The sequence below is a fragment of the Heterocephalus glaber genome, unplaced genomic scaffold (assembly GCF_053883595.1).
Source record: "Heterocephalus glaber isolate CG9 unplaced genomic scaffold, H.glaber_assembly_v1.0 deba00000676, whole genome shotgun sequence".
In the NCBI taxonomy this organism is placed as follows: domain Eukaryota; kingdom Metazoa; phylum Chordata; class Mammalia; order Rodentia; family Bathyergidae; genus Heterocephalus; species Heterocephalus glaber.
Window position 1 is genome coordinate 114,216 of NW_028258156.1, and position 14,006 is coordinate 128,221.

At 53.3% G+C, this 14,006-nt stretch overlaps 1 protein-coding gene across 4 annotated transcripts in view; it reads left to right on the forward strand.

The window, feature by feature from the left end:
* Nucleotides 1–14,006, forward strand: part of Crhr2 (corticotropin releasing hormone receptor 2) — a 46,026-nt gene that overhangs the window by 6,267 nt on the left and 25,753 nt on the right. For 2 of the 4 annotated variants that reach the window (XM_021254050.2, XM_087206566.1), the window contains exons 2-3: nucleotides 2,843–2,936; nucleotides 9,977–10,102. In XM_021254050.2, the coding sequence (XP_021109709.1) occupies nucleotides 2,843–2,936; nucleotides 9,977–10,102 (220 nt within the window). Of the gene's footprint in view, nucleotides 1–2,842; nucleotides 2,937–9,480; nucleotides 9,817–9,976; nucleotides 10,103–14,006 lie in introns of those variants that run through there. The other 2 variants (XM_004839472.3, XM_087206567.1) reach the window with 2 other exon arrangements.

Genomic DNA, 14,006 nt, shown 5'->3' on the forward strand with positions numbered 1-14,006 from the left:
CCCTGTCACTCAGGAAATTACCAAGGTTTCAGAAGCCCTGTGTCGGGAACTGGAGACTAAGACCGATGTATTTCTTTTTATATCTCAATATCACAATGAGGGATACAGGGGCTCTGAGGCTCAGACTAAATTTCTCATCTCACTGTTCAGCTGGCTGGATCTGCCTCCTGTGACTCAGCTAGCTGCCTATGAACTCCCTACCCCCACCCCAGCCTCACCCCTGCTCCTCCATGGCTGAGAAGAGCTTCTTGCTATTGTAACTTCCTGAGCACCACAGCCAACTATTTGGGGTTCCGGACCTGTGTTAGTCAGCTTTCTATCACTGTAACAAAATACCTGAGATTTTGACACAAAACTTAACAGGATAAAAGGTTTATTTTGGCTCATGGTTTTAGAGGTTTGAGTCCATGGTTAGTCAGCTCCTTTGCCTGTTGTGAAGCAGGAACATCATTGTGGGAACCTGCGGCAGAGGAAACTGCTTGCCTCATGACAGCTGGGAAGTAGGAGAGACAAGAAGGAGCTCAGTGTCCCCTTCAAGCGCACACCCCTAGGGCCCTAATTTCCTCCTCTAGACCTCACCTCCTAAAGTTTCCACCCCTTGCCAGTGGCAGCACAAGCTGGAGACAGAGCCTTTGACACAGACCTTTGGGGGACATTTAACCAAACCATCGCAGGCTGCTACAGCCTCCGTGGATGTCAGACCTTCGCTTCCTTGTCCAGGACCAGCTCTTCTGATCTATGTCAGACCAGGTCATACCTTACCTGACTGTATGCGTGTGATGAATTCTGCCTCTGTCCCTTACCTGGTGTATGGCCTTGGGAGGTGACTTCACTTTTCTGGGCCTCAGTTGTAAACTGGAGTTATTTGCAGTTATTTCACAGGCTGCAGCAAGGAGTAAATGAACTGTTTTATGCAAAGCATTTGGAGCTGGGTCCAGCACACAATAAGCCCGGATTCCATATAACAGAGGCGTCCTTTTCCTGCCCACCCCTCTGTGTCCCTACCAGCACCCCTAAGCCAGATGCAGCTGTCCCACACAGGCCCTGTGCCTTCCTGCCTCTGGCCTTTGCTCACCCAGCTCTGCCTTGGGGTGGCTTTCTCCACCCTACCACCACCCTGCCCACAGTCTCAGCTCGTAGACCCTCAGGTTCCCCCACAAATGTTCACTGCACACTGCACTGGCTGAGCTCAGACAGAGACAGAGGCTGTGTCCTCAGGGGACACAAGTGGAGTGCTGAGGGCTGAGAGTCCTCACTGCGTGAGAGTTGAGGAAGGAGGAGGCTTTTCCAGGGAGCTTTAGAGGGGCCTTCAGGTGTCCCATCTCTGAGTTCGCTAGTGAGATCCCCCTAAAGACCCTGGCGAGAGCCTTCATTTGGTTCATGATGTCTATGCACCAGGCTCTAGACACACAGTCATCAGATACGTGTAAAAATTCTGCAGGGCTAGTACTGTCCCTATTTTAAAGATGAGGAGACTAAGGCCCAGAGAGGTGAAATTGCTTGGCCAAGGCCACACAGCTAAGCACCCACTCCAGCACCCTGAGCACAGGGGTGTCTTCTGCACTCGACTCCTCTGAGAGCGCAGCTGATAGCCTTGGAGTGAGACTGCTCACCGTGTGTGCTGTGGGCAGCACCCAGTGCTCCCTCCTCTCCTCCCTGCCCACCCATCTCCACACCACCAGGGGCGCCACCCAAAATAGGCACTTGCAGGTGTGCTGTGTGCTTTAACTGAGTCAAATCCACCCAAGCAGCCCCTGAAGATATGAAGACCTCTGGCTGTGCTAGCTTTTTGGATCAGCAGAAGGAGAAGTTTCAGGAGACAGAGTCAGGATCTGAGAGTTATCCCCGCGTCCACTTCTGATGCGCTTGTCTATGTTGTCCAGGCCCATGCAGCACACATGGATGCTTAGCCTGGTAACCTTGTGCTACCTCCATCAAGACCTGGCCATAGCCTGAGGCCACATCTCTGTGGCAAGGACAGCCCACGTCACCTGAGTTCTGGGAAAGGTGCCCTCACCCAGGGCAGGTGATCAAGCAGGAAATCACCTGAGCCATGGAGCCACAAATATGGCAGCTGCCTTTAGAGAAGGAGCCGGTATCAGAGATGCAAAGTCGACCCAGCGTGTCCCTCCCCGCCCTAGTCCAGCTCACCCCAGCAGGTCGCAGGCTGATGCCCAAGAAGCCTATGATGAGGAGCTTCCAGCACCCCCTGTAATGTGCACACTACCCATCCCTTTCCACTACTCATCCTTCTGATGGCTCCCAAAGTGCCCCCTCTTTCAAGAAGCTTTCTCAGCCTTCCCAGGTCCAGTAAGGTGTCTCCTGTGTTGTAACAGCCTGTTTACTGCACGGCGGGAAAATTAATTGAAGTCATATGCTCCTCTCTTCCCTTCTGCTCCTCCTAAGTCTAAGGCATCTCTGCCTGGACTGGAACACCCTGAGGGCACTTACAGGTCCCCCAGCCAGGGCCAGATTCTGTCATGTTCCCCAAACATTTGCCCAGGGGATGAAGAGCTAGTAGAGAGCCCCACCCAGCTCTGCTGGCAGGACATGGGCACTAACCCAGCGGCATATCGCATCTGTGGAGGAAAGACAGCTCTGGGGGCGAGGGACAGACACACAGAGTCCTGACTGGGAGGTCCCTCTGCATGGAACCATGTGACCTCCCCAGGGCTTCAGGCTAAGCTGGGCTACTGCTGTGCCACATGGCCTTGCCTCAGCTTCCCCTCTGTCAGAAGATGTGAGAGGCGTGAGGGCCAAGTGACACAAGAGGGCTGGGGCAGGAGTGTGCTGCCGATGTCCAGTCAACCTGGCCTCTGACACCTCCTCCGCCTCTTCCTAGGTGGCCAGGCTGAGCCAGGTGCCCAGAGAACAGCCCCTGTGGTCCCTGCTGGAACAGTACTGCCACACCATGGTGTCCCTGGCCGACCCCTCAGGTATGTACATCCCCACCCTGCAGCAGGCCCTAGGAGTGAAGGGCCCACAGCCTGGGGAGGGGAGCTGGTGGGGAGGTGCCAGTCCTGTTTTGGACTTAGCTTGCTAGAGTCTCCATGGGGGCCTCAGGCTCTTCATCAGTGCCAGAGAACTTGGCAGGGAGTCCTCTTCTTGCTCCTGGCTTCCCATGGACACCCAAGGAAGGTGGCCAAATAGGCATTTGGGAACAGGAGGAAAAGTGACCCCTCTACTCTCAAGGCAAGGACTAGCAGAAAGTGTGAAACCATCTCCGGTTGCTGTGGCTACAGGTGTCACCCTGTGTCTTCGTTACTTTTCTCATTGCTGAGACAAAATATTATACACTCAAAGTTAGAAGAGGAAAGGTTTATTTAGCTCACAGTTTGTAGAGGTTTCGGTCCATAATAGGCTGGCTGTAAGGCAGGGTGGCATGGCAGAGGGGCCTTGCAGAGGAGAAACAGTTCATGATGGGCAGAAGGTAGCAAAGCAAGCAAGAGGCCTTAAGAGTTTTTGGTGCCCCATTTTATATTCTGTCTAGGCTACTGGAATTGGGGCAGTGCCAAACCAATCAGTGGACTAATTTAATAATCACCCACCTTTAATCTTACACTCTTAATCCTAGCATTCCACTATGAATCAGTCACACACTCTATATTCAGCCCTTTTGAAAAATTCCCACCTATGACTGCATGAGGTTTGGGGGACATCTAGACACAAGCCATAACACCCTGGTAAGGACCTGCAAAGCAGCAGTCAGGCCCTGAGTTCTGAAGCCTCTGAGTTTTCCCCTGGCTGATTTGCAGAGTCAGGTTAGCCCTGCAGGTCTGAGGAGGGAGCTGGGCTCATGGCTCTGGGGAAATTTCTTTAGGGCCCACCAGCTCCTGGCCTTCCAGGACCTTCCTACATCACAGGAGCTGCAGGCAAGGAGGAGGGTGGGGGTGTCATGGGTGTTCCTGGATCTTGGAGCAGCTATCAGGACTCAGGGAGACAAAGGTGGCAGCCAGGCCTGGGGCCCAGCATGCAAAGGCAGCCTGAGGCAGGGATCAAAGAGGAACATCTTACTGCCTGGGCTGCACACAGTGGGACAGCCAAGAGCTCAGGTGTCTCTGCCATCAGTCTGATCCTAGCTCCTCTATGACCCTAGATAAGTCCCGTGTATTGGTTTCCCAGGGTTTCTGTAACAAAGTACCTGATCAACAGGAATGTATCTTCTCATAACTCTGGAGCTAAGTCCAAGACCAGGGTGTTGGCAGGGTTGGTCCCCTCTGAGGCTTTGCTCCTTGGTTTGCAGATGGCCATCTTCTCTGTGTGTCTTCACGTGGTCTTCTATCTGTGCCTGTCTGTTCCTGATCTTCTCTTCTTATAAGGACACCAGTCATATCGGATTGGGGCCCACCAAGGCCACATCCTGAGGTACCCTGAGGTACTGGGAGTTAAGAATTCAGCATGTGAATTTGGAGGAACACAATTCAACGTGTAACATGACCTGAGCCTCAGTTTCCTTATTTGTTAGAGGTCGAGTCCAAGTCTACCGCAGAGACTTAACGTGAAGGTTAAATGAGAGATCATGGGGACATCAAGTGTGGCCATGTCCAGCAGCCACTAGATAGGAAATAGAGGCCCCTCACTTCAGGAAGGCCCCAAAGTTCCTGTACCAGACTCTACCCTCAGGCACCCACCACCATCACCCTGCCTGTCCTCTACTCTCAAGCAGGTGGCCCAGGCCCTTCTCCATTCTCCTTGCCAGAGTCCAGTGAATAGAGTCCTCTTCTCTCCAATCCAAGGCCTCCCCTGCTTAACTTCTGACATTCGTTTATTGACAAAAGGCATCTATATTACTTATATAAAATTGGATGGGCCTTTTAAATCAGATAAATCACTAAATGCTCATTATCTTACAACCCCCAGGAGTTTATGGATCCACATACCTTCATGTTGGCTCCCCCAACCCCATACTGAGGATTGAACCCAGCCAGGGTCTTCACACTGAGCTACATCCCCAGCCCTTTTTTATTTTGAGACAGGGTCTCACTAAGTTGCTAAGTTGCCCAGGCTGGCCTTGAACTTTCGATCCTCTTCTCTCAACCTCTCAGAGAGCTGTGATTATAAGTGTTCACCACTATGCCTGGATTCAGATTGTCTTTTGGTTTCTTGTTTGTTTGTTTGTTTGTTATATTTTTTAATAAAACCAGGATGAGGCAGTGTCCATAGATTTATAACATATCTTTTTCTCTAATGACTTAGAGTGAACATTTATTTCCCCATATCATCAAATGTTCATCTACCAGATCACTAATGACACTAGGGACACTGCCTAGCAGCCACTGTGGGGACTCATCATCCTCCATCAGCCCTGAGGTGGATGTGTGAGCTTTTAGGATACCTATCAGGCCTAGAAATCACTTCCCAAGTCCCCACATGATAGTGATCTCCTAGTGGCCACTGATTGAGAGAAAGCATAATGACTAGCATCAAGTTCAAAGGCAAGTAAATCACTCCACTGTTACATGTGAGAAATCTGGAAAATATGGGACAGAGAAAATGAGAAAGGCAGCATTCAAGGGAACATTCCCTCTGGGGAAGAAGTATATAAATAAATATGTAAGTGATTGGTAATGATCAAGCTTCAGGTTGGGCAGTAGGCTCATTACAACTACTACCACACACAAACTTTCATAAAAGAAAAGACCAAAATAAAATAAATTTAGACCATGTGTGGGCTAATGATGACAAGGGTACATGAATCAAAAACTATGACCAGTCCAACTGTATGTCCCTGAAGTCCAAATAAGAGAAAAATGCACATAATCACAAGAGTGAGTGGGACTTCAGGCAGGGGTTTAATGGGTGACTTCTACTTTATTCATCACAGAGGCATATACATATATTTAAAAAATAATAGGGCGTATATTGTGAGACATTATTTATTCTGCCCATAGACAGTAGGGTTCTGAATGGATCCAAAGATGCCTTGAAATAATTCCCTGGGATGGAAATGTAGCTCAGAAGTAGAGGACTTGCAGAGCATTTATGAGTCCTTGGATTCCACCCCCAGCACTACAAAATAAAACAAAAAGGAAAGAAAGCAATAACTCCTGAATCCAACACACACACACACACACACACGTACACGCACACACACACACACACACACACACATCCTCAAAAGGGGAGAATGCCCTGGCCGGGATGCAGGGTCCTACACTCACCCAGCTCTGTGCCCAAGGCATTTGTTCTTTCTGTGTGATCACTGAGCCTGAGCCTGGAGTACTTGGATGGGTGGCGGGGCTGATTACAGAACAGGACTGGCCCTGCCCTTGGAGAGCCACACATTGATGAGGAGATAATGGAAAATCCAGCAACCAAGGTGACATAGGCCAGCTGGAGGCCCCAGGGCAGGCCACCTAACCCAGACTGGGGAGAGCATGGCTGAAGGATGAGTAGGAGTGGGCTGGACTAGCTGGAGTGGAGCTGGAAGGCCATCAAAGCCAAGGGCACAGCACTGCAAAGGTGCAGAGGTATAATATGGCCCCAAGGAAGGACAAGATGTTCTGAAGGGCATCTCAAATTTATCAGGAAGTCTCAGATGAGGGATAGGTGAGTTTGAAGAATTTTCTTTGCAATGCCAAATCAGCTCTGTCCTGAGAGCAATAGGGAGCCATTCTTGTAGGAAGAGTGACACAACTGTGATTGTGAAAAGTCTTTTTATCTGTCATGTGGGAGAGAGAGGGAGCCTACTCAGGCTGCTGCAGAGATGAGGGAGTCCTGGTAGGATAGGAGAGGTAAATTCGTTTCCCTGAGTATCCTATTGCCCCTCTGTAAATGGGAAACATGGAATATGCTGGTCACTGAGGGCCTTTCATTATCCCTCAGTCTGGCCCCATGGTTGAATGTGAAGACATCATGCCACCCTCTCTGTCCCAAGGTAGAGAAAGAGTGTCTGGCCTGGAGCACAACCCCCGGAGCACAGCAAAGAGCAGGTGCTTTCAGGTCCCTCCTGAGTCGCTGTGTCCTGTGCCTGATACAATGCTGTCTGTGTGGTCTCTCAGAGGACAGCCCCTCAGAGATGCAAAGGCAAATGCTGTCCCTGTGAATTTTGTTTTCCCGCTGAGACTTTCATGGTGGAGGATGCACATGGTCAGGATATGGGATAGTGACACTGTGTGTGATTCTGTTGTGCTCTTCTTGTAATGAATACTTAATATAATGCCTTAGGATGTACAGTAAGCTGGCCTGAAACTGTGTAAGCCTGTGTAGCTGGCAGCAGAGGTGGCCGAGAGGGGACACGAGGCCCCAAGGGCACCTGCCTCATCCCAGGCTGCTCATGACACACAGGGCTCCTCCACCATGTTCCCCTGAACTTATTTGCCACCTGTCCTTGTCCCCCTTACCTGAGGACTCATAGACTTCCCAGATACTCTCCCCTCACACACACCTGGCTGGGCCCACAACTCCTGGCCTGCACCTCCACCCTAGGGGCCTCCCAGCCACCCGGGCTTCCTTAATAAATTGGATTTAATCTAACTGAGACAAGTTTTGTCTCTTTCCAATTTTTTTCCTCATTAATTTATTTGCAAACACTAAAGTGAACAGCAAAATTAATTTGTCCCAGACTGCTACCTTTTCCAGTGTCCCCTCTGTGACATCTAGAATACCTACCACTTAAGCCTGGCTCGGTTTTCCCCTTCCCCTTGCTGTGTCGTGGCATGTGAAAGGCCTTCCTGTGTGCACGAGGGACCTGTGGCAGTGGCACACCAGCCCCTGTGGGTCCCTGGGGAGTGGCTCAGTCTGGGATCTAGGAACAGGACTCTGCCTAGGGCTGGGGTCAGGATCAAATCTCAAGCTAAGGTCAGGACTCAGCCTGTCCTTCCCCGCTCCTGACACTGCTCTCTGCAGAGACGAAAGGACCTTTGCCTCTGTAGCTGCCTAGAGCTAAGCCAGAGCTCTAACTGTCCATTGAGGAGACAGAGGACAGATCTGGCTGGCTGCTCAGCGCTTCATCCCTGCCAGGTGGCAGGCCCTGGAGAGATTCCAGGGCTCAGGCTTGGGCCCCCTGCTCTCTCCCTTGCTCCCTCACTTGCTCTGCCTGGGCAGTGACAGCAGCGTAACTATGAAGGCTGGTAAGACTGGGACACATAAAGGCAGCTCGGCCTGCTCTCCATCTCTCCCTTCTCAGGGGCCCAACTGGTTTGGGGTGGTTTCAGCCTTCTGTGGCACCCACCTGTGGTTCCCAGTCAAGATGGTGGGGGGTGGGGGGAGAGGGCTGGTTCCTGGGGCCTCCAGCCCAGTTGGAACTGGACCCTAACTCTCCTGCCTTTAAAGATAGAAATTCAAAACAGATGTACACACACACACACACACACACACACACACACGCACGCACGCACGCACGCACGCATGCGCAGGCATAAAGTTTGCAGAAGCAGAGACTCAAGGCTGAGAAGGGCTTCAGAGAACATTTCACTGGTAGAGAAAGCCCCAGAAGACACAGCAAGGGCCCTGCCTAAGGTATCATGTCAGGAAGAAGAGAGTCCAGGACCAGACTGAGTGGGGCATCTCCTGCTCCGGCCCTGCATCCTGAGACTGAGTCCATGTGGTGGGCATGGTTGGCACCGCCGCCCCCCCCCAGCACTGTGAGGGTACAGGCAGAAGAAAGTATAGTACCAAGCAAGATCTGGGAGGCTGGGGAGAATTCCCTATCAAGGATTTTAACTTCCCCGCCCCGGCGGAGGAGTTTGATGTCTTTCCCTCTCCTGCTGCAGTCAGTCAGGTGCCCAAGCCAGGAGGAAGACAGACAGACACAATTCCTGTTCTTCCTTGATCTCTCCGTGTCCCAGTCATGAAGACAGGGTGTTTGAATCTCTCAGTTAATTACAACCAACTCCTCCCCCTTAGAGCTCCCTATCTCATTAAATGGCAATACTGATCTCTCAGTGGCCTGAGTGGAAGACTTAGTGTTGTCCCTGGTTCTCCTGAAAGCCACCCACCCACTGGGCTTTCCAGTGCCTCCTCACCGGGTTGAGTGCCAGCTGGGAAATGTGTCTGCATCCAGCTCCCACGGCCTGCATCAGGGCCACGTGATCTCACTGGACTCTTGGGTGGCCTTTGCTTCCCTGGAGGGCCCCCAATCCATTTCCTTTCCAGAGGCGACAGGGACTTTTCCAAGGTGCAAATCTGCACCGGGACTGTCCCACTCCACCTCTCTCCCCTGGCCCTAGCTCAGGGTGAAGAAACTCAGGCGGAGAGCCGCCCAACTTTGGCTGGTAGCTGTCCTCGGTAGGGGAAGCTGCAGGAGTTACTAGTGCGGGAGATTTTTGCTGGCCCTGCCGTCCTGGGGCCTTCGACCCTCGGACCGGGAACTCCCCGAATAACCCCTGTCCAAACTGGAATCCCGGCCGCTTTCCTTCGGACTTTGTCGTGGAAGAAAGCTGGGACCTGAGTAAGCGAACTTGGGCGGTGCAGTGGGGCCAGGGGCTGGAGGCTGAGCCCCGGGAGAGGAGCCTCCCGGCCCCGCCCCCTGACGCCGCCATTGGCCGCGGTGGAGAGGGTGGACTCAGGGCTCCGCGCGCTCCGCTGCTACTCTATGGAAAGGTTGTGGTTGGCAGCTCCAGGCGGTGAGGCGCGGCGCCTAGAGGCAGCCCCGGAAGGTCGGGGCAAGGCGATCAGGGGCCAGGACCCTGCGCTCTCTCGGCTGCCCCTCCTCGTACCCGCTTCCTCGCAGCCTCGCCGGGCTCCCTCCGCGCGGTCGGTTCCGGGGCGCAATGGATTCGGCACTGTTCCACAGCCTGCTGGAGGCCAACTGCAGCCTGGCGCTGGCCGAAGAGCTGCTCTTGGACGGCTGGGGGCCGCCCCTGGACCCCGAGGGTAGGCGCGAGGCGAGTGGACCCAGGCGTCGCGTGCTCCTTCCTAGGCGCCTTCAGTGCGCACAGGGTCCCGCGCTTCCCGCACCCGGAGCCCCAAGTGCCGAGACACCCAAGTCTCTGGCCACTCTTCCGAGCTTGGCTCTGCTCTCTCCCGTCGCCAGGTCCCTACTCCTACTGCAACACGACCTTGGACCAGATCGGGACATGCTGGCCCCGGAGCGCGGCTGGAGCCCTCGTGGAGAGGCCGTGCCCTGAGTACTTCAATGGCATCAAGTACAACACGACTCGTGAGTCCCCCTCGGCCCTCTGCTGTGGACTGTACGCTGGCCCCCAGGAAGGCTGTTCAGGGTTTGGGGTGGGTTCTGGATCCTGTGTCAGAGACCTGCTAAGGGCTGGGGTACCTGTACCACTGGCCTTGAGGACCCCTTAAATGTTGGGCACAGCTTCTGTCCCTACCCCCAGCAGAGGTGGGAAAGCCTCAGAAAGGCAGGATTTGCCCACAATTCCTGTGCTCCATGCAGAGACATCCAAGAAAAAGAAGAGACTTTTTCCTCTTAGGGACCACCTTCTCTCCCACACTGCTGCTCCAGTGCCCTAAGTTCCCCCATTAGAGGGTCATCTCTGTTTAGTCGATGCTTCCCCACCCTGGAAGGAATGAAGTGCTGTCGGCAACCCTTGCATCCCCAGGATGAGGGCCATGATTAGATTCTTTTCTATTGGAAAGGAGAGAAGGAAGGCAGGAAAGGTGGGATGAACATGTAGATCGTAGATGATGGGGAGCAGAGGGTGTGGGATGTCATATCCAAGACTGGCCCAAAGGGTGGTGAGTCAGGGGCATGGGCAGCATTACTCCTGGGCACCACTGAGGGAGAACTGCCTGCGGCCTTCTTCCTCCCGGCAAATCCCAGGCTGGCCTCACCGTGGGGAGGTCAGCAGATGCCCCTGGAGCTATCCAACCTCCAGCTGGAGTGTCCAGTTGGGGCTGGTTCTGGAGGAGAGTTTTGGTGTGTGCATGTGTGTGCGTGTGAGCATGTGTATGTGTTGTGTGTGTGTAGGTGCCCATGTCTGGCCCATCTGAACACCACCTTCCCCTATGCAGCCCTACCCCCCTGGCAGAGCACCCCTGGGACTATATGGCCAGCTGTTCCAAAGCCCTCATCCCTGTGAGCCCTCTCAAAGCATCTCCGTCACCATAGATGCACATGTGAATGCCCGTGTGTCTGTCCAGGCTCTCCAAGGCTGTGGGCTGGCCTCCATGGTGAAGGATGGGTAGGTAGAAGACAAGGCAGCAGTGCCTGCTTCCAGCCTGAGCTGTACTCCCCTGGCCGCACCAGCTGAGGGCTCTGGCAGCCCAGGGAGCAGCGTGCTCTGAAGAATCCAGGGCAAGGTGCTCCTAACAGAAGGGGCTGCCCGAGGGAGACTGCCGAGGAAGGTTTCAGCAGCAACCAGAGCATGCTTCCTGTCCATGAGTGAGAACAGATCTCCCTGGAAAGAAGTTAGATCCCCCACCTGGGAGGGAGGCAAGCAGAGGGGTGACTTCCTGCTCTTCCCAAGTCCCAAGATTATAAAACTATTTTTCTGCCCTGTGAGTTTTGTGGAGTGGAGCAATGGAGATCAGATTAGACCCAGACACTAAGGGCTATCAGAGCAAGGTGGGGTAATGAAGCTTCTTACATTCTGGAGTCTAAGGGAGCTCTGCCTCAGCTGTACCCCAGCTTGAGCTGCAGTCCCTTCTCCCCAGCAAGCCTGGAAAGCCCTCCTTCCCCTGCCATGGATAGGACCTGGGTCTCTTCTTTAGAGCAGAACCGAGCACACTGTTTTTCAGCCAATTTATTGAACACCTACTGTACGCCAGCTACAGCATCCACTATATTGAGGCCCTTCCTCACAATTGCAGCAGACAAAATGAGCAGAGCAATAAATGCCCCAATGGAGCAGAGTAAGGGGACTACAAGAATGGAGAGGGCAGGGATGGTGTGCACTAGACCGCTCACATCAAGGCAGTGGTCAAGGTGGTGGCAGTTAGCCCCTGGTGTCTAGTGAGCAATTTTCTTCATGGGGGCCACAGTGGTGGCTGCACTTTAACTCCTGAGAAATGAGGAGCTTTGCCATCACCAGCATGCTGAGCAAGCGGGGAAGATTCAGATAGTCAGGCCAGGAGGGAAGAGCCAAGGCAGCTCAGGGATGGAAATGAGTGATCGAGTTCCCTCCTACCTCTGGCCAGTGGGCTGCTGCTTCCTCCTCCTCCATTTGCCTTTTCACTGGGATCCTGCATTTAGAAAGAAGGACATGGAGAGGAGAGCACTCCTGGGAGAAGCCTGGGGGAAGTGTCCAGGCTCCTCTTCCTGCCCCGTCTTGTTATGCTGCAGATAACACTCCCTGAAGCCTCAGTCCTTGGAGGACAAGAATTGCCCAGTGGGGAGAACAACTTAGGCAGTGGTCCCACGATCACTCAGCTCAGCTGAGCATGAAGGACCAGCCACAGAACAAGCAGACACCAATCATTGTCCAGGTGCCAAACCCCACCAAGAGAGGCTACATCCACAATCCCACTCTTGACCACTCCCTGAGACACAAGGTTTTATGCCCACATTGCAGATGAGAATGAGGAGACTCAGAGTCAGAAAGTAACTTGTTCGGGGTTCTAACCCCATGAACCAGCATAGCCAGGGGACCCACAGCCCTCACTCTTACCACAGGGCAGCACCATCTCCTGGAGTGATACATTCAGCTTGGGAGGAGGCCATAGAGGGACAGAGAGGGGAAGATGGGGTGGACTTAGGCCTTTGAGCTACACCTCTGGGGAAGGTTGGATTCAGCCGATGAGTGTGTAATAGGTATAGAGGAGGAAATCAGATGAGAACAGAGAGGGTCATGGGGCGCCAATGATGCACAGCACCACAGAGGCCTTCACTATGAGTGCAGGAGAGAGCCTGGATGAGCTTGTGGGTGAAGAGCTCTGCTCTTTGGGCATCTAGCCCTCCCAAGGGAGAGGGGTGGTAAAGGAGGCGACTGAAGCTGCCCTAAGGTGGAGCAGAAGCTGTGGGTGTAGAGGAAGGCACCACTGCAAGTAACCTCGGGCACTGGAATTGACAAGGAGGTGGGGTAAGGCAGGGGCCACACAGATGCCCAGGAAGGTACTGAACACAGTGCGGGCTGTGCTGGCTTTAAAAGGACACCTGGGTGGAGGTGCTCAGGAAGCCGTGCTGGGTGGGAAGGCCCAGGGGACCCCCCTGGGTGGAAGGAAGGCAGCTGGCAGGTTTCAGGTCCTGTGGGAGCCAGTTAGGGAGGGCAGCTTGGAGCCATCATCGGCCTCAGCCAGAGATGATTTGCAGGTGCAGCAGCCACGGGGCGGAGGGGTGCAAGGCCACACACACTTGTCGTGCAGAACCAGGTCGGTGGGTGTGCCCACTCCAGTGACGCCGGCATCACAGCAGGCCTCCATGTGTCTGTGCTGTCATCTAACTCACGCAATCCTTACCCCCATCCCAGTAACAGAGACCTAGTACAGTAAGTCCCCGACTTACAGACAAGTTCCCTTCCGGAAGAACGTTCATAAGTCAGATTGGTTTGTATGTCCGACGAAGTGAGTCTTATACACCTTTGACACAAATATACAATGTAAAGCATAAAAAAACCAAACCTCCACATCACCACTGCTTTTCCTCTTGCTTCTGGACATCCTGGGCTCTGCCTGAGCCCTGTACTGCTGTGCACTATAGCACTGTGCAGTAAGCACACAGCAGCACACTGTGACAGTGTCTGGCAGGCACGTGAGCTACTTTTGTGATTTGTTCAAATCTACATAATGCTAGATCCGTTTGTGAAAGTTCACAATTCAAATATTCATAAACTGGAAACTTACTGACGGTCCTCATATTACACATGGGGAAACTGAGGCAAGGAGAAGTTAAGTGACTTTTCTTATAACTGAACAAGGATTCAAATCCAGGCTCTGCAGCCTCTCAGGAAGCAGCTATGCCAGGTTAGCAGAGAAGGGCCTTGTTAAAAGAGTATTTATCGAGGAGCTTGTGGAACTGCTGAGTGCACTGAAGAACCACATTTGGGGCCTCCAGTCAAGAACATAAGGCAAAGCTGGCACAAGAGGGAACCCCTGCCCTCCCTGAGAACACCTCTAATGCCACCAGCCTTGACCACTATCTGGGCTGCAGCCCTGCTGCTACCTCTGCC